We start from the raw sequence: 27781 nt of genomic DNA on the forward strand, positions 1-27781 counted from the left end.
ATAAATAAAATCTCCCCAAATCATAATTTAAATTAAACCAGTTCTGCTCTATTAGAAACATCGTCAATCTTTTTTCCCCATACTTTTCCCCCATGATCATTTGCGCAGCCTATTTCCAAACCACATCATTGTGGCCCTTAGAAATATTTTGAGAACAATAGTTACAAGGTAGAAAAAGCAACCCCTAACCTTGAGTTCTGGTTTATTTAAAGGTTGCACAGAATACTGGGCAATTGCTGTGATTCACCTCTCAAGATAGGTTCTGTTTTTTTCATCTTGTCAAGTCCAGAGAATCTCATTTCCCTGGAATGGAAAAGATTTGCCAGCAGGAAGACAGCTACAGATGGCAATACACATTCTTTAAAAATTGAAAACAAAACAAACACTAGGAAAAATCTAAATATCTGATGCCATAAATTTCTGCACTAAGGAACAACTTCAAACTGTTCACCAAGCTGTTTCCCAAGGCATTCGTGTTAGGCCTTATGGTGTTTTATCGCATTCATGATATTTATCACCGAATACCTCAAACCAGGTCCATATCCTAGGATCTTTTACAAAGTATCATTAAAATAGATAAGTTACTTGCGGATGTAAGATTTTATTTCATTTCCTATGGAGATTTCTGGTTAGGAAAATTATGACCAGTTGCTATTTTACAAGACCTCTGTAGATTCTGGCAGTATTCTCAGTACAGGCTACAGAGTGATATGGTGCCTACCTCCATTAATTTACAAGTGCTTTGGACCCCAGAAAAATCAGCCTCTGGAAGTTGCTGGCAATTGAATTTATAGTATCCACGGTGACCTTGAATTATGAGGCTCCTGCCGTAAAGATAACCTATATCTCATACTGAGGGTCTCTTTACCAAGAATTCTCACCACCCCTCTGAGAAGAAAGAGGATAAGATATGAAAAAATTAAGAAGCACTGAGTGGAAAGGGAGCTCCAGTTGATGCTACCCAATTCTCCTCTTGCCCCAGATCCAATCAGAAGTTGTCAGGAATCCAGGATTAAAGATCCAAACCCAAACTTATTCAGTGGATTCACAGAGGGGGTTAAAAAAAAAAACAAACAACCTTCTTATGGGAGTAAGTCAATTGAGAACTAGATAGGATATGGTTCTTGGAATCACTGGATGTAGCAACGTCATTCCCCTAGTTAGGTTCCAGCAGTCTGCTCAGTTACAGTAAACTACCTGAGAACTGAGGCTTCCACTTGTCACAGATACTTTACAGTCTGAAATAGTGAGTTTGATTTCCAAAGGCACCACCACCTTTATTGCTATGATTTCTAATGAGTTGATTTCTTGTCTGTATTCCAAATTTCATCTCTGCCATCTGAAAATAAAATATTATATCTTCATGTGCAAAAAAAAAAATTATGCATATGATGAACATTTAAAAACTGCATATATCTATTTGGTTTCCTTTATAATTACAAGCTGGTAGTTTTCTTTACCACCTGCGAATACTTAAAATAATCCTTCCATCTTTTTTAATTGCAACTTCGTTAATTCTAAGCAGATCCCTTTTCTCATCCTTATGCTAAGATTGCATGATTAATGCATTTAATCTCTTATACTGAATCTTTTTATATTATTTGTTTTTTTCCTTTTTCAATGGCCAACGCAGTACACATTTATTCAAGGGCAAAGAAAAATCATCCCGTTTGCTAATGTGCATTTTTCTGCAAATGACCCAAATGCTGCTTTTCTGCAAAAACACCATGCATATTTGTATAGCTCAGATCATTATAATATTAGAGTGGCAGGTTTTCTATCTAATGGTCATTTAAGTTGTTTTTCATCATTTGTCTCTACAATGTGTCTGTAATGAATAGCTTTGTGTGCATTATTAATTCTGATACTATTAGAAATTGTCCTCCTGTAACCTGGCACCAATTGACCATCCTACCAACAATATACAAGAGTGTCTTTGTCTCCACATATTGTCAGTGCAGTCCCCAGCTGACAGCCAGGAAGGTAATCAGGGATCTCAGTCCTACCTGCACAAGAGCTGAATTCTGCTGACAACCAGAACGAACCTGGTAGCAGATTTTTCTCCAGAGTCTCTAGCTAAGAACACAGCCCAGTTCACACCTTGATTGTAGCCTCCTGACGCCTTAAATAGAGACCCATGCCATACCCAGTGCATTATAATATTATTTTAAACTTTGCTGTATTTTATTTGAAAAATGCAACTTTGTGTTTATAATTTATATTTCATTAATCATGCATGAGATCAAGAATCTTTGTATATGTTCATGTCATTTGCATTTATTTTTCCATGAAATGCCTGTTTATACTCTTTGCCCAATTTCTATTGGCTTCCTGGTTGAGTACTAATTAATTTATAAGAATTTTTATATATCAAGTAAATTAGTATTTTAATACATGTTTGAATGCTTTCCCATTTGTCTCTGTGTTTTGAATCTATAGTTTATGCTGTGTAAAAATTTCTGATTTTTATATGGTCGAATATATCATTTTTATTGCTCCTGGGTTTTTGTGTCTTACCTAAAAAGGCCTTCTCCATTCAGATATAATTTTTTCAGTTATTCCAGGTTTTTTCCAATCTTTTATCTTTTATTTTTAAGATTTACATATTTACTCCACTTAAAATTTATTTTGGTAGAAAGAGAAAGGTAGGAAGCCAACTTTTTTCTTTTCCAAATGGCCAGTTAGTTAAAGCACCATCTTCCTATTGACTTGAAAATGCTACATTTATCATATTCTAATTTGCCTTTTTGAGTCTATTTCTGCACTCCCTGGTCTGTTTACACTGATCTCATAAGAAGATAATGTTAAAACATTCACTGTTAATTTCTAAGTTGTTCATTTGTTTTGTTTTTGTTATTATAAATAGGTTATTTTCTTCTATCATGTATTTTAACAGGTTATTTGTGTAGAAGACTACCATAGGTTTATTGCATCTTAATTTTTATAATTCCACCTTACTTAATTCTCTTTTTCTTTTATTATAAAAAAATCTGTGTAGTATGGAAGTACAAGTGTAATTCAGTGGTAGAATTCTCACCTGCCATGCGGGAAACCCAGGTTTGATTCTCAGTCCATGCATTTCCCAAACAAACAAGCAAACAAACAAATGAAAAACCAAACAAACACAAATTCTAACAAATGGTGCTGCAATAAGGCACCATACAGCATACAAAAAAAAGTGGGAAAAATCTGTATAATAGATTTTCAGTTGATTCTTTTGGGATGTTTTTTCAAATAATATTTTTGTTCTCCATGCACTTTTTTATTTCTTTCATTTCTTCCTATTAATTGGTGGTATCACTCCAAATTCCAAAATAATGTTAAATTATGGAGATCAAAGTAGATATCTTAGTCTTACTCCTGAATTTAATAGAAATTTCTACAATATTTTACCATTAAACTGTCATATACCTGTAGATGTAGGTATATCTGTATAAGTTTTCTATTGCTGCATAACAAGTTTAGTGGATTGCAATGACACCCATTTATTAATTCAAGGTAAGTCTGGTATGGCATGAGTCTCTATTTAAGGCGTCAGGAGGCTACAATCAAGGTGTGAACTGGGCTGTGTTCTTAGCTAGAGACTCTGGAGAAAAATTTGCTACCAGGTTCATTCCAGTTGTCAGCAGAATTCAGCTCTTGTGCAGGTAGGACTGAGATCCCTGATTACCTTCCTGGCTTTCAGCTGGGGACTGTGCACAGCTTCTAAAGGCCTTCTGACTTCTTGTCACATGGCCTTCTCCATTTTCACATCAGCCAGGGCACATCAAATCCTTCTTGTGCTTTGAATCTCTGACTATTATTTTACTAGCAGGAGAAAATGCTGTGTTTAAAAGGGCTCATATGATTTGATCAGGCTCACCAAATTAAGCACTCTATTTTAAAGTTAGTTAAATTACATGGACTGAATCCCTTGACAGATGTACCCAGATTAGTATTTGAGTAAATAAATTGAGAGAAGGTATGTGTTCACCGGGGCCAGAAATCTTAAGAGGGCATCATAAAATTCTGCCTACATATATACATATTTATCTTTAGGATTTTGTATATACATCAAAAATTCTTCTATGTATTATGTATATTTATTAAGTATTCCTATTTTGATATGGTCTTATCAGGGTTGGATGTCAAATAGTATCTAATGTCATTTCAGCATCAATGGAGATGGCCCTGTGCTTTTTCTTCTGTGATATATGAATAGAGTGAATCAAGTAATAGATTTCCAAACAGTGAACCAAGCTTTTATTCCTAGCAGAATCAAATTTACTTATGTTGATGTATTTTCTTGGCATATTAATAAAATCATTTTACTAAAACTTTGTTTAGCATGTTTTTTAACATCACTAGTTCTAGATGAGAAGAGTGTGTGGCATCCTTTTATTTGGGGGCAGGGAAAGTTTAAGCATATGCTATTTTTATAAAAAAGAGTATGGAGCCACATGGCAAGGAATGAAGGGGACCTTCAAGAGCTGAGACAGTCCCCACCTGACAGCCAGGTAGGCAATTGGGACCTCAGTCCTACAACCACAAGGGCTGGATTTTTCCAACAAGAGTGAGCACAGAAGAGGACTTTTCCCTGCTCTCTAGACAAGAAGTCAACCCAACAGACACCTTGATTTCAGCCTTGTGATACCCTGAACAGAAAAGTCAAGTTGCACCATGTTGAACTTCTCCATCTCTAAGTTATGGAATGATTCAAATAAGTGCCATTCAAACTTTAATGTGCTAAGGATCACCTGGGGAAGTTAGTAGATCAGAGATGGGCTTTGAACTTCTGCATTTCTTAACAAGCTCCCAGGAGATTTTGATGATCCTGGTCCATGGACAATAGTTTGAGTGCCAAGGATTTAAATACCCTTGGAGCTAAACCTGTACCTTGTAGGTCTGGTAGACTTCACCCATAAAACGTTTTGAACCTACTGACTTTTGTACGGGTAGCTCTTTGACAATGTTTCTATGTTTTTTATAATTGATCTAAGTAGATTTTCTTTCTTAGCTAGGATAATTTATGTTGCTCTATAAGTTTTTTAGGAATTCATCAATTTAATCTAGATTTTCAAATTCATTTCCATAGAACTGAACAAAATATGCTTTTATGGAAGCTTTAATTTCTGTTCTCTTTCTAGAAATTTTTTTATTCATATTATTCATATTGTGTGTTTATGCCTTCCTTTTTTTTCTTAATTAGACTAATAATTTTTCTTTCAAAGAACACACTCTTAGATTTATATGTTTCCTTTAACCACTTGCTTTTATATTCACTTCTTTAAATTTATATTTGCTGCTCTTTAACTTTGTGATTTGAATGTTTAACTCTCTTCATTATTGAAGAGTGTGTATATCATCCTCTTGTATAGTAAAATGCAGCAAAGTCAACAAACTTCAAACCACACTACTGCTACCCCTACCCCACCTCCAAAACTACATGGTCCAGATGCAATGTCTTGATGTACATTTTTTTTAATTGTGGAAACATATATACACCATAAAATGTCTTGCTCAACCACTCTCAGGCTTACAATTCAATGGGATTAATCACATAATCTTGTGCTACACTCACCATCATGATATGGATATATTTTTTAAATATTTTTATTGATAAAACAATATACAAATACAAACATTCTTAAACAGTGTATGTAATCAACGGCTCACAATATCATCACACAGTTGTATATTCATTACAACTGTTTTAGAACATTTGCATCACTCCAGAAAAAGAAATAAAAAGAAAAAACCCATACATACCATACCCCTTACCCCTCCCTCTCATTGACCATGAGTATTTCCATCTACCGATACATTTTAACCTTTGTTCCCCCTATTATTTGTTTATTTTTTTATCCATATTTTTTATTCATCTGTCCATACCCTAGGTAAAGGGAGCATCAGACACAAGGTTTTCACAATCACACCGTCACATTGTAGATGTTATATCTCAATACAATCGTCTTTAAGAATCAAGGCTATTGGAACATAGCTCAACAGTTTCAGGTACTTCCCTTTAGCCACTCTAATACACCATAAACTGAAAAGGGATATCTATATAATGCAAAAGAATAACCTCCAGGATAACCCTGTTGGCTCTGAAATCTCTCAGCCACTGACACTTTATTTTTTTCTCATTTCTTTCTCCTCCCTTTTGGTCAAGAAGGTTTTCTCAGTCCCTTGAGGCTGGGTCCCAGCTCATCCCAGGATTTCTGTCCCATGTTGCCGGGAGATTTATACCCTCTGGGAATCATGCCCCATGTAGTGGGGGAAGGCAATGGGTTCACTAGCCATGTCAGCTTAGAGAGAGAGGCCACATCTGAGCAACAAAAGAGGTTCTCTGCGGGTGACTTTTAGGTGTAATATTAAGTAGGCTTAGCCTATCCTTTTCAGGAATAAGTTTCATAGGGGCAAACCCCAACATCGGGAGCTCGGCCTATTGAATTGGTTGTCCCCGCTGCTTGAGAGAGTATCAGAAATACTCCACATGGGGAAATTGAATCTTTCCCCCTTTCTCCCCATTCCCCTAAGAGGACTTTGCAAATATTCCTTCATTAACTGTCCAAATCACTCTGGGATTTATCGGGACATCACACTAACCTGGACAAACCAACAAAATCTCATGCCCTATTCAAGATACCCTGAACTTATGGTGTTCAGTTAAGCTGACCACACAAGTTAAATGAGAAAATGTACCACCCAAAATATAAATTTTGCACCAAATAAACATCTCTCCCTTTAGTCTCACACATAAGTTGAAGTTTTAAGATATGGGCAATATCATGATATGAATATTTTTAACAAGGATTTTATCTAAAGGAACTGAAAAGTTTTTAGAGGCTGCTTGAATTGCCATAGCCTTTCCATGTCACTGAAAAAAAAAAACAGATTTAGCAGGCCTGTGTTTTGAAAAGCAGTAGGGCATGTGCTCTAAGCCACAAGGAAGAAATGACAAAATAAAACATCAATTAAATAGCTAGAAAGTGAGCAGTAATGGGGTTTGGACCCCTTTTGGAACCACACACCTTACTCACCATCCTTTTTATTTATGTCTAGTTGCTCCATAAGCCTGAACATTCCAGGGCACTGCCTCCACTCAAGACTTCTTTCCTAACCAGAACTATTTAACTATCCGAAAGGGGCACAAACACCCAGCTTTGGGCCAGTTTCTAAAGTAACTGTTTACTTCATTCCATGGGCTTCTCTTCCAATTTTTCCTCTGCCTCTCCTATCTTTCCTTCCATCTCTATCAATAGATTTGAGCCCCAGGGAGATTAGGATTCAGTCTTATTCTTTTCTCTAAGCTCTCCACCTACCCACTGCCACCCCGTAGCTGGTGAAGTACTTAGAGATGCATTTTTTTTTCTAGGTCTGTGTCAGGCATTCGATTCAGCAGTCACTAAGCTGGGTCACTAAGCTAGTAGGAGCCCTATACTCTATAAAGTAATCCAGCACCACTTCCTTTACTCACATCATTTAGAAAGATTATTGGGATAATTTCTGGGTGTGAATTCTCCAAGGAAATCCCTGCAAGTCACCACCTGAAAATACTAGTGCCGCCTCTTGCTGACAAATGGGGACCTTCTGTTCTTGTCTATGATCTCTAAAGTTTCAGAACATTAACCAGATGAAACTTTTGATCCAGTACCTACCATTTCAGAGGAAAGTTACTATGTCAATACCAATAATGAATGATAAATTGACTCATTCATTTGAGAAGATCCTTTGTTGGTTCTGCATGCTCTGCACAAACTCTGCAGAAAAGTCTAAAAACGGGCAGGTTCTTGATTTGATGAGTTTCTGCCTGGAAGCACCTTAAAAAGATTAAAATCAATTTTATGTTAGAAAGTAAATGTTAAAAATTTTTAATATAAATGGACATAAAATTCCTTGTGAATTTGTGGTGCAATTATTGTAAACATGGAGAACATTTATGAATTGCTTTTGCAATTTCCCCCTTTAAAAATGCTAAAAATAGTTTTCCAGAATTTGCTTGGGGGATTTGAACTTTTGGAAACTGGAAAGGATGCAGACAGAATTAATGAGAAATATGTAAGTAACTTTAATTTCTGAAGTGCTTTCGATGCATGATTTTATTGTATCCTAACTGTGGCTTCTATAAAGGAAGGATAAGTGGATATTATTTTAAAGATAAGAAAAAAAATGCAAATAGAATTCGAGGAAAGTAAATGCATTCATTCCCACAGCAAACATTTAATGAGTGGTATAGTGGTGATGTGCTCAACCATGGCTGCACATTGGGACCACCTGGAGAGCTTTTTAAAAATCCTAATGCCTCATCCCCAACCTGAGAGAGTTTCCATGTGCAATCAGGGTTGTGAAGCAATGGGAGGCAGTGTTTATGGCACACTTGCTCAAAATTATAAAGATGGTAACACTGTCAGGTCTAAAATTCAGCTATACTCACTTCAGATTTAAAGGCTTTGTCCACTTTACCTTCCTCTCAATGAAAATTTTGAACTTAAACATACAAGAATTCCAGCTCTTTATCTTAACCTATGTTTTACTATCTTTGGTCATCCTTTATAATGCAAAAGTCTGAAATGACATGTAATTTGCATGCCTGTAAGTGAAATTCCTGCTGCTAGAAACATCTTCCTTTTTTTCCCCACTTTCCCTTTTTTTTTGATATGGGATAAATCACCCCCAAGGCTATAGAGCCAATTAATATTTTTTTATACTCCAGTGATGTGAGTGAGAAGAACTATGACAGAATCACTTCATTTGTGCTGGAAACATACCACAGTATGTTTATAATGATATGAGCTAGCGCCAAAGAAGACTCTGCCTGTGGAGAAACATCAAGAAGCTTTAATAACCAAGGATAATTTGTTTCACAAGATTCTCTTTGATGACCATTAGCTATTTCACCTGTCAGCAAGCAAAGACAGTTGTCTTTTGAAATCTGAGGTTAATTCAAGAAGAGAACTGTTTAAAAGACAACTGAAATATTTAGCAGGAGGTTTTAATATTCTCCTTTCTGAAGTCTGATCTCTTAGAAGAAAAGATATTGTCTTGGGATTGGAATCAAAAATTTTCACTTGTGCTATTGCAGCTGAAAGGAGTATTTCAAAACCAACAGCCCAAGTAGACATTAATAAAAGACTTAAAGATATGTACAGAATTAATTTTTAAAAACACTTTGGGTTCACTCACTCACCCTTCTAAGAGTCCACCTACTGGAACCAGAATCTGATTAGCAGTGTGTTACCTGAGTGTACTTCTCTCTGTTTTCAGCAATCTTCCTCATCTATATATACTGCTTTGGGAAAACTTAGCAATAAGAAGGATCAGTTTCCCATTTTGATGAAATAGCAGTTGCTACCCAAAGATCAACAAAGAAAAAGCCACATTAATGTTCGAGAGAATCAGCCCCCGGAGAACTGGAGCCTATCCAAGCAACTTATTTACATGTCAGTTATTCATCATCTAAACCTGAAGGCAACATTTTCTGCAAGTTGGAATACACAGGTTGTAGCAGAAGATTAAATGTTTTTAGAAATGCATTTTTAATTACTCACTCAGCTCCTCTGAAAGACATATGACAACAAAAGCAAACCAGTAATATCCAGGCATTTCCGTCTAATGATGGTCTTTGAATTTACTATAAATTTCCACAAGAAGAAGAATAAAAGGAGACCCTTCATCCTTCATTCTTAAAATGATTATATGTGCTTAAATATTCTCACAAATGATGAAATTCATCTCTTGGCTAGATTGTTGGTGACAAGAAAGTTATTTTCACCCAACTCCCAAACCATAAATTCTGGACCTCCCAGTCCTTTATTAGCATTTGCATGGTGCCCAGTGGATGTAATTCTCAGCAGAACTCTGAGAATCTCTAAGAGAACTTCCTTATATGAAAAACAGGGAATGTCTTTAGAAATACACATTTTTGGCTTGGTCACTACTACTGGTTGCTTTTTTCTTACTGTTAATATTGTTATTTTTCAATACCCTCTCCTTAGAATCTTAGGTTATTTCCATAACACAGCCAACAACCAATTCTTACTAATACTGCTATACTGATAAGGAAACCACAAATTCTATTAACAGAGACCCCTGTGTAACAGGTATGTTCACCAGGCTTGGTAAACATCCATATCAGTGACCCAGATTTCATAAAGTGATAAACAATCATGGTTCTTTAAGATATTTGACATGCCCATGTAACCTCCCTGAGCTGGCAATGCCCTCTGTTGCATGACCCCTAGCCATTCAAGAACCAGCAGCCAGGAGACGAGAATTCTTTTCAAAAGGCAAATCGATAAACTCCAGAAAAATCAACAACCCATTACTCCTTAAAATACACATGTTCTCTCCTGTGCCATTGAATGCATCTATAGCATTGAGAAATTAAGTGCCAATACAGCAATATTTTTCCTCCCTGATAACATTTTTCTTTAGCAAAACTTTTTTTTTGAACTAGGGAAGGTATCCAAGGACATAATTAAGATGACCATATATTAAACTCCTTAGTTGTTTTTTTCTTAAATTGCTCCTAATACTTCTAAGTAATAGACTCTCCTCCTCTACATCTAAAATACTATTTGTGTTGCAAATCAGGAAATTAAAATAGGGTTCCTATTTTAGTTTGCATAACACTGGGGAAAAACCTGGCTTAAGGAAATGAACTGTGGGGCTTTCAGGCATGCTTTTGATGAAAAGCACACACATGATTCAACCAAAAAAAAAGGAGGAGGTTCACAGAAGAAATTATTTCAATTCCTTCTCAGGTACCATATTTAAATTAAAGCATGGAAGAGCCTGTGCAGGCATGTGCGTACATAGACAGGGAGAGCTGGAGATGTGAACCACCAGAGTTCTTGAAGTTCTGCTACCCAAAGTGTGGTTTGTATTCAAGCACCCCGGGAGTCTGGTAGAAATGCAGATCCCCAGGCTGCACCCCCCTGCCCCCCCCCACTCCAACACCAACTCAATTAGAATCTGCATTTTAACCAGATACCAGGTGTCTTGTATGTACTTTAAAGTTTGAGAAGCTCTGAACCAAAGCACTCAGGAATCAAACTACTTGCTTTCTCTAAAAGGCACATTCAGAATTGGGTGTAAGGAATTTTTAAAAAGCTTAAAGAAATACAGTGACCTTTGCAACACCAAACTCACCAGTTAAACAATTTGGAGGTTCTTTTAATCCCTGACATCCAGGACCTTATTTAAATGGGATGCAACGGCACTTTAAGGCAGAAGGCAGCAGCTGCCACTGAGCGCAATCTGGAAACTGCAGTGCAGGAAAACAGTGTTTTCCCTCATGGAGGGATTGAAATGGTACTCCCCAAATTTCTCATTCTCCCTCTGATTTGGGACTTCATTTCCTGCACTTCTCTTCACATCCATATGAATTTATAAGACAGTGACAGAGAAAACAGGAAGTTGTGCTGTTTTGAAAATATTATGTATCCCAGAAAAGCCATGTTCTAATCCTGATCCAATCTTGTGGGGTAGCCCCACTGTTTAGGTTTTAAACTTCGGTTGGATTACTTCCATGGAGAGGTGACTCGGCCTATTCAAGGCAGGTCTTGATTAGTTTACAGGAGTCCTTTAAAAGGGGAAATATTTTGAAGAAACCTCAGAGCCGATAAAGAGATCGAGACAGAGATAGCCAGGTGCTAAGCAACGACTCACAGACAGCCCAGCAGCCCCTAAGCTAAAACATGAAACATCGAGTTTTCTGAACAGTTGGTGAAGGCCCACAGACGCTTAGAGGGGACAGCACTGGCATCAGAAGCTGGAAGCAACAGAACCAGGAACAAGGAGCAGCAGACCCAACCACGTGCCTTCCCAGAGCACCTTGCCTTGAGCCAAGGTATCTTTCAGTTTAGGACATATTTATGGCCTTAGAACTATAAATTTGTAATTTTTTAAATTCCCTTTTTAAAAGCTGTTCCATTTCTGATATATAGCATTCTAGCAGCTTAGCAAACTAATAACAGAAGTGATTATAACCCTCAACAAAGAACAGTGTGAAAATCTTAACTAAGGGAAGGAAAATGCCCCATGACTGGGTTCGTTAGCCCCTTGCTCTGATGCTCTCTGATCTACACTTCCAAGGCTCCTCTTTAGAATCACAGTAAGATGCGCGGGAAAAGACCTAATGGAGAAGTCCAAAGACCTTGTCCTGGCACTAGTGCCTCTGGCTCTGTCTAGCTATATATTGATCGGTTTCTCTGCTGGGAAGGAGGAGATGAGAACAAAACTCGATGAAAGGTGCTTTATTGTAAGGCTATGCACAGGTGAGCTGATGCTTAAACTGGGGACAGCCCTGAGCAGGGGAAGGGGTATAGCTTATATAGGATGGTTGGCAGGGGTGGGGAGGTAGTGGATTTTCATTGTCTAGCTTGGGAACAAGAAATTGGCAGATTAAGCAGGGAGTTATTACAAGCTTGCAGCCATCAGGGCTGTAAATATCAGAGGGCAGAAATTGGAAAAGGGGAGCTATCGCAGGAATGCAGCTACCAGAATGCAGCTGCCGGAGGGTAGATGCAAGGACAATCATGGGATTGCCACGTGAGCAGGGGCAGGTTTGGTTTTGCAAGGGGCTTCCTGGAAGTTATTGTGGGGGAGGGGGGGCAGTTAGCCTAACATATATAATATTGCTTTTAACTTTCTTAGCTGTAGAGAGAGGTTGTGGGACTAAATAACCTGTAAAATTCAGCTGTAAGTACCCATAACATTATCCAAAAATGATGCCGACAATTGATATAAAAACAATTAACAACCAAACAAAAAATGAATAAATAAACAATTGTCCACCTAACAAAAGCAAAATCTGTTTGGCTAACATGAAAATGATACCCCATTTTTCATCTTAGGGTTTATTTTATGGAATATAAAGTCTAAGATTCCATCAACAATGAGTTATTTCCAACTAAAATACCTATTATAGTTAATCAGACAAAAAAGTACAGCATCAACTTAGTCTGGAAATATCAGTAAATCTTTTTTCTGAAAGCTAATTGAGAGAATTCAAAAGTTGGCTTAGAAAATGATAGAAGGGAATATAATAAAATCAATTGCTCATTGATAACTTTTGTTTAAAAGTTGGCATTATTTTAACAATCAGAACACACAGCAGAAGACAATAAATTCATTTATTGTTTCTTTTGTCCTAATTACCCTCTTTTGGTTACTGGGTTTTGGACACTCAGGCAAGCTACTGCCACTACTCCTCTCCTTTAAGAAACTAGAAATGTAAGGTTTATTTAACTTCGCATGTTAGAAGCCAAAAATGCATCTCTTTCCCATTTGAAATCTTAAATTCTGACTTAAATAAAGGATTGAGAATTCTATAGATATGGACGACATATAGTTCTGTCTGGATAGACGTACTGACCTTGAGAAATCTCTCCCCTCTGAAAATGTGAACAGCCATATCCTTTTTAAAAATAAAACAGCATCCCCTTGTATCTCAGCATCTTCATGGACAACAATTTGTTTTCATAACTGTTTCTGAAATAATGGTAGTGAATGTTAAATTATTTGAGAAAAGTAATTTGTCAACATATAGCTCAGATATGGAAAAGACAGAATATGAAATGAAACAAAGAAGCTAGAAAGAACAAGGGCTCATATATACACTGTCTAGCCCAGATTCTGCTGCAAAAATAATGTTACAATTTAAATTAAATTATAATTAATAGCAGTTATGTTGAAGTGTCTCAAATTATCACTTTAGATGCTCAAGCTCAAATGGTTTCCATGGAGATATTTTCTCTAGGAGATGTCAGATACTATCTAATTTATTTTTACACTGATATATGACAACCTGGAGCTTTTAATGCCTTTCACATTTGGGGGTTTATGTTAGATAATCTCAATTTATTTTTATATGCATTTAAATGTGCATTTTATTTGCAATTGGTTTCCGAGGCTAAAGACTACAATTTTACATATTTTGAAATTTAGTAAATAAGAACCATGACCGCCTCATTTTTCTTTTTCTTCTGTAGTTAAAAAAAAAAAAATGTTTTACTCTGTCTTCTCCCTTCTCACATAATGGGGACAGACAAGAAATGTGAAGTGAAAGAATTCAAATCTCTTTTTAATTTTCTATTCTTACAACTGCTTTTTAAATCAGTATCAAGTACTTAAGCACCTGCTGTGGAACTTGTGTTTTTCAGATGCTCCAAATACAATTAAACATTATATTCTGACAATAATGTTTCAAAGTACAATTAGCACTATTCATGATTTCACAAGCGTTTTTTAGTAGATATAACCATTTGCTCTGTGCAGTTTTGGCCCATTAGAAATGTGTGTCTATTAGCAAGGGAATATTGGGTTTCTACTCTTGTATAAGAGTTCTTAGTTTCCCACATTGATCAACTGATGCTGCCATCATGTGGAATTATCCTTTGTGGAATAAAATGCCTTTCACATTCAGCTTTTGAAACCAGAGAAGTATAGTCAGAAACCTTTAAATATCATTGTCCTCCCCAATAGCCCGTCAACATTGAGAAAACAAGTTGGCTACTTTAAGATGCAATCAGTGGGAAAGCCATGTAATGAAATTGATCATTTCATTGAGGTTGTATTAGGGTTCTCCAGGGAAATAGAACTGACAGCAGACATATATATTATTTTATATATATATACGTAAATATTATAAGATTTATTATAGGAATTGGCTCGTGTGACCATGGGAAGGGTAAATCTGAATTCTGTAGGGCAGGCCACAAGCTGGCAACTCGGATGAAGACTTTCAATGAATTCCCCAGGAGAAACTGGCTGGCTGCAGTAGAGATGGAAATTCTCTCTTCTGACTGCTGAAATCATCAGTTCTCCTTTTAAGGCCTTCAACTGATTGAATGAGACTTCTCTCATTCTTGAAGGTTATCTCCTTAGTTGATTGTAGATGTAATCAGCCATAGATGCAATCAACTTACTGATGCTTTAAATCCGTGAAAAATCCTCACAGTAACAATCAGGCCAGTGCTGGCTTGACCAAACAACTGGACACCATAACCTGCCCAAGTTGACACATAAACTTAACCATCACAGAGGTAATGTTGACCGATGTCTTATCACAGACAGTTCACCTTAGTATGTAGAAAGTGGACTCTGGAACACCTTCCTGGGTACAAATCTGGCTACACCATTAACTGGTCATGTGACAGCAGACAGGCTTTTAACCCTATCCAAAATGGGATAAATGCACCTACCTTACAAGCTGGATGAGAGGATTTAAATGAGTTTGAACATGAAGAGGACTTAGAACAGTGTCTGGCTCACAGGAAATGCAATTATTATTTCCTAAAATGCTTATTACAGAAATTTGCTTTTCACGTTAATTGTTTTTTGGTACTCTACAAAGGAAGGAAAACATTTCTAGTTAATTCTACCACAATTGACCTCTTGATATTCTGCTTTTTTTTTTTTTAACTTTTCTTTTGAAAATTGTTCTACGGTCATAGAATTTTAGAGTTGGACTGGGCCCTAGAGAGTTTAATATGTAAAGAAACCATAGTCCAAATGATGACTAATTTCATGCAATCTTACTCATCACATATAAGCAACCTACATGGTGATTTGGGGCTTTTGTTATTTAACGTTGTCCCTCCCCTAGAGGCAGTTGGAGCTTAGAACTTGTCACTGGCACTTGTTTCCTGGTTGTCTCAGCAGCCAAGGGAAGGATACCATATTCATCCCTGCCTATGTAGAAGATACAAGAGGTGCTAATTAGACTGTAATTTTGCTTTTGTGATAAGTCCTTCCAAGATTATAGTAAAGAAGAAGGGAAAAACACCTTTAGAAACCAAATGAAACATATATCACTTTCTATCTTTTTTTTTGGGGGGGGATAAAAGTATATTTTTACTCACCCAGTTCTAATATATAACTATTTCTACTGAAGCTATGTTATCATGAGGAACATCTTTCCCTAAGCCTACTCTTACAAAGCATGTTTTAGTTATTTCCCTTTGTTTTTTCAACCTGAAGATTGAGAAAGGGAAAAAGGGGAAATCTACCAGTATGGAGCTCTCAGATTGCTTCAGGTATGGAAAACAAAGAAGGTGGGAGGGAAGAATGTCTGTGTTAAGTGTGAGTGTGACCCATGTCTGAATATATTTGGGAGCCATGTGGTTATATTCACCTTATCTGTGAGTGAGAAGGGCAATAGTGCATATGTGGGCTCTGAGGCTCAGCTGGGCTATTTATTTAATAAGCATCTTTTTAGGAGAAGAATTTTCCATCATCAGATCCTTGCACAACATGTTCTATGTGTCCTGTGCTGGGTGGAGAAAGGAAAGAAAGCTAAGCCTAGGCAGTACAAAGAAATCATGATCAACCACTGTAATGGGATGAACAGACAATCAGGAAGAAAATGTGCAATGGAAATATGCTGAAATAAACTCTTACACTTCTATGAAACACTACATCAAAGATGGAAAAGCACCATGCTTTTGTGGTTCTCACCATGTGACCATTCGAGGTTCCAGAAGAAACATGCATTGAATATAGTCTGTTTTTTACTGTTTTATGTAAATCTGGTCTTGAGACTGTTAAAATCTAAAGCCTGTTTTGAATTAACACTCCCAAATTTTGACCTATTCCAAGTGTTTCCAAAAATATAGTTCCTTGACATTATAGCATGATTAAAAATTCTCAGTTCTTACAGTTTACTGGGGAACATAGAGATTAACAGCAGAATGGAGTTCATACCTTGGATGAGCTTCATCATTTAATCTCCAGTCATGTCTCCCCAAGCATTTTCAAGAGGATGTTGTGACCCAAGGGAAAGGATGGTTACAATGAAATCATTTGAAATACATCTATCAAAATAGTAATTGCTCTGCTTGCCAGAATAAAATGGATTTCCTTCAAGGGAATGAACATCCACATGCATTAGAACAACCAGGCTTAGCTTATAAATAAAGTCATGAAAATAGGGACGACTGTGCAAAAGATAGAACTCTGTCCTAGAATTTTATATGGTTTTCTGTTGTACCTGCAAGTTTTATAATGATGGTTTCTGACAATGACCAAAGACTAGTGAACACAGAAATCATCAGTATCTTTTTGTATTCAATCTGTTCATTTCCTTTGCTAGGGATGAATAAGAATGATATCTTGTTTTTAGGGTTTAGTTGAGCCTATGCAACTGATTTCAAAATTATATCTGAATGGGAGATTTTATTAATAGAGGCTACACAAATGTTTGTAAATTTCTTAATAGGCTGATTTTAATTATTCAAATAAATACATTCGTTTAACTCTTGCTTCATGTCTGTACATTGGGACTGCAAATACAATAAAAAATGGCCCCTTCCTTTAAAAGGATGACTGCCAAGTAAGGAGTGACAAGAATTAATTTGTAGTTATTGAAAAGAGGGCCAGCCTCATCATGTAGGATGGCTGAGGGTAGTTTCAGGAAAGTGGTAGGATTTAATACAAAGAGAACAGAGTCAAACCAGATGTCCTGACAGGCAATATAAGCAAAGGCAAATTGACCAGAAGCATCAATGATCTGTGTGCCTGAAATATTGAGTTGGAGCAGTAGCCCCATGGGAGAAGAGGCAGAGGAGAAATTCAGCACAAAGAGTTTGAATTTTATACCAAAGACAATACTGGCATTTTAAAAAAGATTTTTAAATGGTTCCATTCTCTTCATACTTTTCTCATTTTCCTTGGTTCATCTCAGGTCATATCAACATCTTCCACTATTGTTTATATCAATAACTTCAAGGGAACCAGGTAGAGGCATATCAGAATCCCTAAGTATCTGTGGATTTTTGCGGTTCTGTGGCCAAAGATGCAAAGCCATAATCTCTGCTTGGAGCTAAGAGAACCATGCTGTGTAGCATCCACATTATCTGAGGCAGAAAAGCAAAGAGTTTCATGATATCATAAATATCACACAAAGGAGTAATAAAATTACCATCGTATTTTTTTGTCACCATGTATTAGGGTTCATATTTTTAAAGTAAGTCAGAAGAGTTCTGTGTTTATAAAAAGGAGATGAGAAACATGATCCATTCACCTATGACTTCCAGGTTACCTATCACTCTCTCTGGCCTATACCTCTGTCAAGCTCTTGGAGCAAAATATCCAAATATCTAGTAGGTATCTCTACCTAAATGTCCTATAGGCACCTTAAATCAGTATATCCAAAACAAAACAAATTTTCACCCCCTTGATCACCCCCTTGAAAAAGATTCTTCTTCCTGTGTGTCCCAGTCAAGCTAAACTACCTGAATGCTATAGGAACCTCCGGAGCAGCTCACCTGGGTCTCTTCCTAGCCCCCAAGAGGAAGGCCAGTTAAGATCATTGACTCTGGAATTAACCCTACTGGGTCTCTAATCCCAGATAGGCCACTTCCTAGCTCGATGACCTTTTAGAAGGACATGGACTAAATAGTGCCCAAGGAAGGATAATTACAATATTAAAAGGCCTTGAAACTATACCAAAATGGGTAGTGAAGGTTTAAGCTTTCATCATCGAAAAGCAGCTTTCTGCCTTTGAAGGGTAGTTCACATCAGGGAATTACGTGCATTAATAACCAAGTCTTTCTGTGCCTATGGTCACACAAGCTACAACATGGTAACTACAAAGTAATTTCAGACAATTCACTGTAAATGGATAGAGTCATAACTAAAACTACATCCCTCCTTTAGATTAGTATTTGGACGATACAAACTAAACTCTTAAATGATGAATGGAATAAACAGGGTGGGACCAGCAGAGTGATCATTAATAACAATTCTCTCTATTTTATTGTTCACTGTGTATCTCCAGCACTTAGAACAGTGCCTGACAAATAGTAGGCATTTGATGAACATTTGTTGCGTTAATGAATGGATGATTGAATGAATAAATTTGCCACATCTTCTAATAACACTTCCCTGAAGAGAAGACTTAGGTTTAAAGGAGAGAGCCAAGTTTTCTAAAACATGATTTTTTTATATAAGCCTGTTTAATTCAAGTAGGATAATTTTATGATCAATTTAATAATATCAGATGATAAGCCTATAAATGTAAGATCTTTCCATTCTTGGACTGACCTTTGGAAATTTCAATATTAATCCATGCTGTATACCCCAGAAAATCTTACAGGGGATTGAGACGTATGCCTTAGCTATCACTGTATATTGTGTCGGCTCTCCCCATTGCCCTATCTGACTAGATTTAGGACTGGCCCAGTTAAAGCAAGCAGATAACACTAGGAAGTCTCTTCTATGTCTACCAGTTAAAGCCTTCGAGGAGTAAGAAAAGTCATGGAGAATTTTTCTTTCACTTGTACCTTTCCTGGGGTCTGTGGTTTTAATCAGATCAACAGCTTTAAATAGCAGTGATGGTTGAACTAATTTGGGATGGTGATGCATGTAGGGAAAAATCATTTTCCTGGTCCTAAGTAAAAGTATCAAGTCCAAGAGAGAAAGGACTAAATAGCATGTGCTGGTAGAATCTGACTCCTCCCTTTTTCATTGCCACATTTCCAAGGGAAAAGAAGAAAAGAACTCGGCGTACTTTTTATCATTTCCTTGGGGATTCTTGGAAGACTATAGCCCTAGGAATATATTAGCCTTAGAAAAACTGAGACCTCAGTGTGATCCTCCCTGAATCATAGCACAAACTTGTTTTCTCAGTTTATATACATTGATTATGCCAAATCACTTTGATTAAAAAAAATTAAATTTGTGCTATCTTGTAGCCAGCCATAGCTGTGCTTTAAACTAAGGTACACTACTCCAGGAAAGCTACTTTTATTGAAAGATTTGCTTAACTTTGGAAAAAAAAGTCCAACAAATGTGAGAGATATTTTATTTTGAATTATTATATAGATTATAATAGATACTCTGCTGTCTCACAGAAAGACTTCAGTACCTATTTGTCTGAAGCATTTTCTGTGCTTGAAGTTTATTCTATCACTAAGATGAAACAAAATTTTAAATTAATACAACTGATTCTTGTTTTCTTGTGATAGGGAAAGAAATGGGAAATTTATTAGGCAGTTAATATTTCTCTCAACTTTCATGAAATATGACCTCCTTAGAAATTACTGAAGTTTATAATGTTTTATTAGAGCTATGGAGAATATTAGTTTAAAAATGATCACTTTTTAAACTACTGTTGCAGATGTAAGATGCTCATCTACAGATATATGCAATGCTACCAGTTGTGAAACAGGATAAAAGTGGATGGGAGACAGATTTCAGCCAAATATAAGAAAAAAGCATTCTAGTGAGTAAGCTTGTCTATTATGGAACTGAAGGAGGCCGGCTCAGGTAGTTCTAGGATTCTCTGATATTCCTTTACATGAAGCATATGGCTTATCTGGACATTGAAGAAAGGAGAACACCAGAACAGAGATGGTGGTCATTAGGGGAGACAACAACAAGGTGGGTTCCCCTGAAATGGAGGGATCATTTGAGAAAACAATGAAAGAAAGGTTAGAGAGAAGAGTTGAAAGGTTTTATAAAGAAGTAGGTATCAAATTATTTGGGATTAATGGTATACTTGACTCCTATATTTGACTCTTTCTTTCTTTCTCTACAGCCAGTGCTGATTTTCCATACAATCCAGGACAAGGCCAAGCTATAAGAAATGGAGTCAACAGAAATTCGGCTATCATTGGAGGTAGGTGATGTAATTCATGTAGCGAGTCACCTTTGTAAAGTAATAATTTTCAACAAAATGATAACCCAGGAAAAAAAGGAGATGTCTAGATTTTACTTTATTCATTTTGCTGTTAAAATATGACTTAAGGATGTGGAGAAACTGCGGTAAATTGCAATCTGATTGCTCTTTATGGCTGACTTGAAAAAAAAGAGAGAGAGAGAGAGAGAGAAAATGGTAGTGGTGAGCTAGATAGAATCTGAATACACAAATAGGCAGTTCTGATAACAGCCAGAGCAATTGTCTATGACTTTATGTCTTTTGACTCCTGTCTTCTGATCCCAAATGGTCCAGAATAGCTGACTGTAAGAAAGAGGAGGGGAATATATCAGTATGGGTTCACCCATCTTACTTAATAAAAATTATCGGAAAATTAACAAACCAAAGTATCTAAAGTATCCCAGTCTTTTCTTTTTACTAAGAAAATTTGACTACAGAATAATTTGACTCTCTGAATATTCCCATATTTGGATAAACACTGATAGTCTTGTTGTCCTTTGCCGCCTTCTCACCCTGCCTCTTGTGAGTCTCATCACATAAAGATATTTCCTGCTTCTCTGAGTGAAACAGTACTGTAAATGTATAAACAATTTTAAACTCAATCAACTTACCCAATAGATTTCTTCTCCATAGGAAGAAAGTAGATGCCTATAAGAAATATACATGAGACCATGAAATTAAAGTGGTACTTAAATCCTGTTGTCCAAAGTTCTGGTATAATCAGATCAAGGTCGTCATCCTTATTTTTTTTGTTTTCCTTTTTTGAAATCAAATTCATTGAGGTATGATTTAGAGATGATAAATTGCACCAATTTAAGAGTGATAGGTCAGTGACTTTTGGTAAATGCACCACCGCATCTAAGATACAGAGCATCTCCATTACCCCAAAAAACTCCTTCATGTCCCTTTGCAGTCAATCCTTCCCCCTGCCCCACTTCTACCCAGCCAAGGCAATTTCTGACTTTTTTTCACTAAAAAAAGTTTTCCTCTTTTCAAGTTTCATATAAATGGAATCAGTATATAGTCTGCCTGGATTCTTTTGGTCGGCATAATACTTTTGCATGTTATCCACCTATGTCATCACTTATATTAATAACACATTTGTTTTTATTGTGAAATTTTATCCCATTATATGGATACACTATATATTCATTTTTTATCTACTTACCTATTGATATACATTTGGTTTGTTTCCCAGTTAGGGGTTATTATGAATAAAACTGCTATGAATATTCTTGTACTAGTTTTTTGTGAACATATCTTTTTATTTCACTTTGGTAATTACTAGAAGTACAATTTCTGGGTCTTATAGAAAGTAGACCTTTAACTTTATAAGAAATTGTCAAACCGTTCTACAAAATAGTTGAGCCATTTTACATTCCTCCCATCACTACATAAGAGGTCAAACTGGTTTGCAATCTCTCCAACATTTAGTATTGTCAGTCTTCTTAAGTTTAGCCTAATGGATGAACAGTGGTATCTCATTGCACTACTCTGATAACTAATAATTTCAAGCATCTTTTTATATGCTTATTGCCACTTGTAAATCTTTTGTGAAGTGTTGACTTAAATCTTTTAAATTATATTGTTTGGCTTCTTATAGATTTTTAAGTGTTCTTTTTATATTCTGGATATAAGCCCTTTGTCTCACATCTATACTGTGAATATTTTCTCTGAGTCTGTGGCTTGCCTTTTCATGGTCTTAATGGCATCTTTTGAAATGCAGGAGATCTTAATTTTGATGAAATCTCATTTTTCAAAATTTTTAATAGTTTATTTTTTGTCGTATCTAAAGTATCTTTACCAATCCCAAGGTTGTAAATATTTTCTTCTAGATGTTTTATATCATTACCTTTTACTATTAGGTCTATAGTCCATTTTGAGATTCTCAATCTTGACAAACAAACATACAAATATATAATCCATTTTGAGTTAATATCATATTAGGTATGATATTAGGTAAGAGTCAAGGTAATTTTTTTCTGAATAAATATCTAGTTCCAACACCATTTGTTGAAAGACTACACTTTCCCCCCACTGAAATTCCTTGGAAATTTGTCAAAAATCAATTGACCATAAATATATGTTCACTTTCTGGTCTCTATTCTATTTTATTTAACTAATAACACATTCTTTATTGCTGTTTCTTTATAGTAAGTCTTAAAATCAACAATATGCGTTCTTCAACATTTTTCTTTCTTCATTTTTCAAAATTGTTCTGGCTACTCTATATCTTTTGCATTTCCATGTAAATTTTTTAATCAACTTATAAAAGTTTACCAATAAAATATTGTTGGGGTTTGGCTGGGATTACATTAAATCTATAAACGAATCTGGAAAGAATTGGCATCTTAACAATATTGAATCCTCCAATTCTTAAACATGTATATCTGCCCATATATTTGAATCCTTTAATTTCAGCAAAGTCTTTTGATTTTCAGTACATGGTCTTAAAAAAGTGTATTCAATTTGTACTATAATAAGTAGTACTTTTATTACTTTCATTTTCCAATTATTTCCTGCTGATATATAGAGATACAATTGATTTTTGTTTATCAGCTTTGTGTCCTATGACATTGATAAATTTGTTTGTTAGTTCTAGTAACTTTTTTTGTAGATTCCTTAGAATTTTCTACATAGGCAATCATATCATCTGAGAATGAAGAGTTTCACTTTATCCTTCCAAATCTGTATGTTTTTTCATTTCTTTCTCTGTTTTATTGCACTGGCTAGGACCTGCAAAGCAACCATAAGTGAGAGTGTTGAGAGCTGATATGTTCTTGCATCATTCCACATGTTCAGGGAATACGTTTAATCTTTCATCTAGTTGGATATTAGCAGTAGCTTCTTATGAATGTACTTGAACAGGTTGAGGAAATTTCCTTCATTCACAGTTTGCTGAGAGGTTTTATGATGAATGAGGGTTGATGTTTGTCAAATAGTCTTTCTGCATCTATTGAGAAGATCACATGCTTTTTTTGCTTTACTTTCTTAATGTGGTAAGTTACATTGATATATTTTTGAATATTAAAGCAATCTTGCATTCCTAGGATTAACCTCACTTGGTCATAATATACTGTCTTTTTTATATATTGCTAGTTTGATTTCCTAAAATTTTATTAAAAGGCAATATTGCTCTATAGATTTCTTTTCTCTTAATGGCTGTCTGGTTGTAATCAGGATAATGCTGGCCTCATACAATAAAGTGAGAAGGGTTTCTTCCTTCCTCTGTTTTAAGGAAAACATTGTATAGGACTGGTATTATTTCCTGAGGTCAAGTTGGTTCGTTGGTTGGTGATGTTTTTCAGGTCTTCTAAATCCTCACTTATTAATTATTAATAATTCTGTTTTATTATCCTAACAACTACTGAAAGAAGAGGGTAGAAATCTCCAACTGATCTAATTCTCCTTTCAATTTTATCAGTTTTTTGGTTCATTTATATTGAAATTCTACTAGGTATATATACATTTAGAATTGTTGTATCTTATTGATGAATTGATCCTTTTATCTTTATGAAATGCTCTTTTTTTTAATCCCTGCTAACAATCCTTGTCCTTTGTCTGATATTAATATATAGTGATTCTAGGTTGTTTATGATTAGTGTTGGCATGGTATAACTTTTTCAACCCTTTACTTATAACATTTCTTTATATTTAAAGTTCATTTCTTGTAGACAGCACACAATTAGTTGGCTTCTTTTTTTATCCATTCTGTCTGTCTTCTTTAACTGAAGTATTTAGATTAGTTACACATTTAATATAAATATCATGACAGTGGGGTTTAAATCTACCATCTTGCTATTTGTTTTCTATTTGTGCCAGCTGTTCTTTATCCTCTTTACCTCTTATTCTGCCCTTCTTTCGGATTAATGAGTATATTTTCATGATTTTATTTTACCGCCACTCTTTGTTTCATAGTGATGCTCCTTGTTTTATTTTTAGTAGTTGCTTAGGATTTTACAGGATGCATATTTAGCTTATTATAGTCTACTTTCAAGTAGTATTATACCACTGTATATACAACGTACGCATGTATTTCCCCCTCCTTTTGTACTATTTGTGTCATGCCTTTCATTTACCATATATTACAAACTCCGTGTTACGTTAGTCATTTTTACTTTGAACAATCATAGTTTAGAGCAATTTATAAACAAGAGAAAAAGCCTTTTATATTTACTGGTGGATATGCTATTTTTAGTATTCTTTATTCATTTGTGGAGATACAGGTTTTCATAGGGTATCATTTTTTAATATTTCTTTTATATTTTAATGTCTTTTTAAAATATTTGTAATATTTCTTATATCATTTTGATATTTCTTTTTAAATATTTCATCTTGGTGATGAATTCTCTCAGCCTTTTTTGTGTGTGTGTGAAAAAAAAATTTGCTTTACTGTCATTTTGAAAGGTATTTTAGGTGGTTGTGAATTCTAGATTGACAATTTTTTTTTCTATCAGCACTTAAAGATATGGATCCATTGTCTACTTGGCTTGCAGAAATCTGTTGTATTTATTTCTCTTTCTGTGCGCATAGTGTTCTTTTTCCTCTAGATGCTGAGGTTTCCTCTTTAACACTGGTTTTTAGCAATTTTATAGTGAGATGCCTTGGTTTTCTTTATATTTATCCTGCTTTGGGCTTGCTGAGATCCTTGGCAGCATAGGTTTTTAGTTTTCCTCAAAACCAGAAATTTTGCAGCTATAACTATAAATATTTTTTATTTTTTCCTCTTCTAAGACTCCAGGTTCATATATATTAGAACACTTGATCTTGTAACCAAGGTCACTGAAGCTTGGTTCAACTTTAAAAGAAATTTTTTTCTCTCTGTACTATTCAGTGGAATATTACTGTTTTAAATATCATTGGAATGTACTTCTACCTTGTCTAATACATATTAGTCCATCCAATATTTTTTTTTCATTTAGGTATTGTATATTTCAGCTCTACAAGTTCCACTTGATTCAACTTTATATCTTCCATTTTTCTCTTCATTATGATCAAGTTTTCCTTTAAATCCTGATCATATTTATAAGAGCTGTTTTAAAGTCCTTATCTGCCAATTCAAATATCTTTCTCATCTCCAAATCTCCTCTTATTAACTGATGTTTCTTATGGATATAAATGACATTTTCCTGACATTTTTCCCTTTTTTTCATATTTGGTCATTGTTCTAGTTTGCTAGCTTCCGGAATGCAACACATCAGAGACAGATTGGCTTTTAATAAAAGGGGATTTATTTCGTTAGTTCTTCAGAGGAAAGGCAGCTAACTTTCAACTGAGGTTCTCTCTTCACGGGAAGCCACAGGGCGATCTCTGCTGGCCTTCTCTCCAGGCCTCTGGGTTTCAACAACTTTCCCTGGGGTGATTTCTTTCTGCATCTCCAAAGGCCTGGGCTGAGCTGTGAATGCTGAGAGCTGCTTGGGCTGTGCTACATTGAGCTCTCTAATTTATTCCCCAGCCAATTAAATCAAACACCATTCATTGCAGCAGGCACGCCTCCTAGCTGACTGCAGATGTAATCAGCAACAGATGAGGTTCACATGCCATTGGCTCATGTCCACAGCAACAGAGCTAGGTACCTTCACCTGGCCAAGTTGACAGCTGAATCTAACTACCACAGTCATTTTTTATTAGATGCTAGACATTTTAAATGTTACACTAAGTGTTCTGTTTGTATCATCTGAGCATGTAGTTAAATATCAGCTTGATATTCTTTTTTTTTTTTTCACATGGGCAGGCACCGGGAATTGAACCCGGGTCCTCGGGCATGGCAGGCAAGCATTCTTGCCTGCTGAGCCACCATGGCCCGCCCAGCTTGATATTTTTGAGTCTTGTTTTAAAGCTTTTTTCAGGGAAGATCAGAAGTAGCTTTTACTCTAGGGCTATTTCAGCAAAGCATCTGCAGCATGACCCTTCCATAATCCATACTAAATGCCCTGGTTATCAATGAGCCCTCTCTAATATGGTTGGTTGGAACATAGACATGTCTGAGCCCTGTGTGAGCTCTGGAAATTGTTCTTACAGTTCTTGAGGCATTGCTCTATGCCTGGACTTCTGAAATTTTACCTTATTCATGAACATATTTATATTCAATCACAGGGTCACAAGGACCACTGTGCAGATTACTAGAGTTCTTCTCCGTGCCTAGTCCTCGCCATCTGCTCAATTTAGGGAGCCCAGGAGGCTTTGTTTGTGTTGTCTCTCCCTACACCACTATGCAAAAAATTGCCTGCATGCAGAAAACTAGGAAAAACCTAGGGCTTACCTTGTTTCCCTTTTCTTGGGTATCACAGTTCTGTTCTACCTGTTGCCTAACATCAAAAAATTTGTTTCATACAAGTATTTTTATTACTTTTGACTGCAGGGCATTACTCCAGCTGTTCCTGTCATTCCTTCCTGGCCAGAAGGAGAAGTCCTATTTTACTACTGGTTTTATTGTTGCTTTGGAATACTGTGTTTTATAGAGGAAAGGGGGCACTGGAGGGAACCATGCTGGAGAGAGGGGAAAAGCACTGGAGGGGCATGTGAGATTTGTTTAACCTCTTGTATGTCTCCTGTCTCCCCAGGGGTCATTGCTGTGGTGATTTTCACCATTCTCTGCACCTTGGTGTTCCTCATTCGGTACATGTTCCGCCACAAGGGCACCTACCACACCAATGAAGCAAAAGGGGCAGAGTCAGCAGAAAGCGCGGACGCTGCCATTATGAACAACGACCCCAATTTCACAGAGACCATTGACGAAAGCAAAAAGGAATGGCTCATCTGAGGCGGCCGCTCTTTGGCTAGGGGTTAGGGAGGGGGGGAAGGGACAAAAGCACCCTGCTTCATACACTTGAGCACATCCTTAAAATTTTCAGCACAAGTTGGGGGAGGCAAGCAACAAAAAAATTCTTGAGACTGTTCACCACAAAACTACTTTTTAATATTTCTTTATAGCTGAGTTTCCCCTTCTGTATCAAAACAAAATAATACAAAAACTGCTTTTAGAGCTTACGCAAAGGTTGAAATTTGTAGGGAATATTTGTCTTATTTTGTGTATGGTTAGAGGTGTTCTAAAAATCTGTAATAACAGGGCAAGTTTTCTACATTTTTAAGAGCCCTTAGAATGTGGATATTTTTTCTTGAGAAAAGCTGATAAAC

General features: G+C 36.1%; 1 protein-coding gene across 1 annotated transcript in view; it reads left to right on the forward strand.

Moving 5' to 3' along the window:
* The window catches only part of CNTNAP2 (contactin associated protein 2), a 1376829-nt gene extending 1349407 nt beyond the window's left edge, over positions 1-27422 (forward strand). Inside the window, exons 21-22 of the mRNA XM_077159101.1 lie at positions 20525-20605; positions 27208-27422. Of these exons, the coding sequence (XP_077015216.1) occupies positions 20525-20605; positions 27208-27407 (281 nt within the window). The 3' untranslated portion in view covers positions 27408-27422. The remainder of the gene's footprint in view (positions 1-20524; positions 20606-27207) is intronic.
* The last annotated feature ends 359 nt before the right edge of the window (positions 27423-27781 follow it).

Source organism: Tamandua tetradactyla, chromosome 1, assembly GCF_023851605.1.
Source record: "Tamandua tetradactyla isolate mTamTet1 chromosome 1, mTamTet1.pri, whole genome shotgun sequence".
Taxonomy (NCBI): domain Eukaryota; kingdom Metazoa; phylum Chordata; class Mammalia; order Pilosa; family Myrmecophagidae; genus Tamandua; species Tamandua tetradactyla.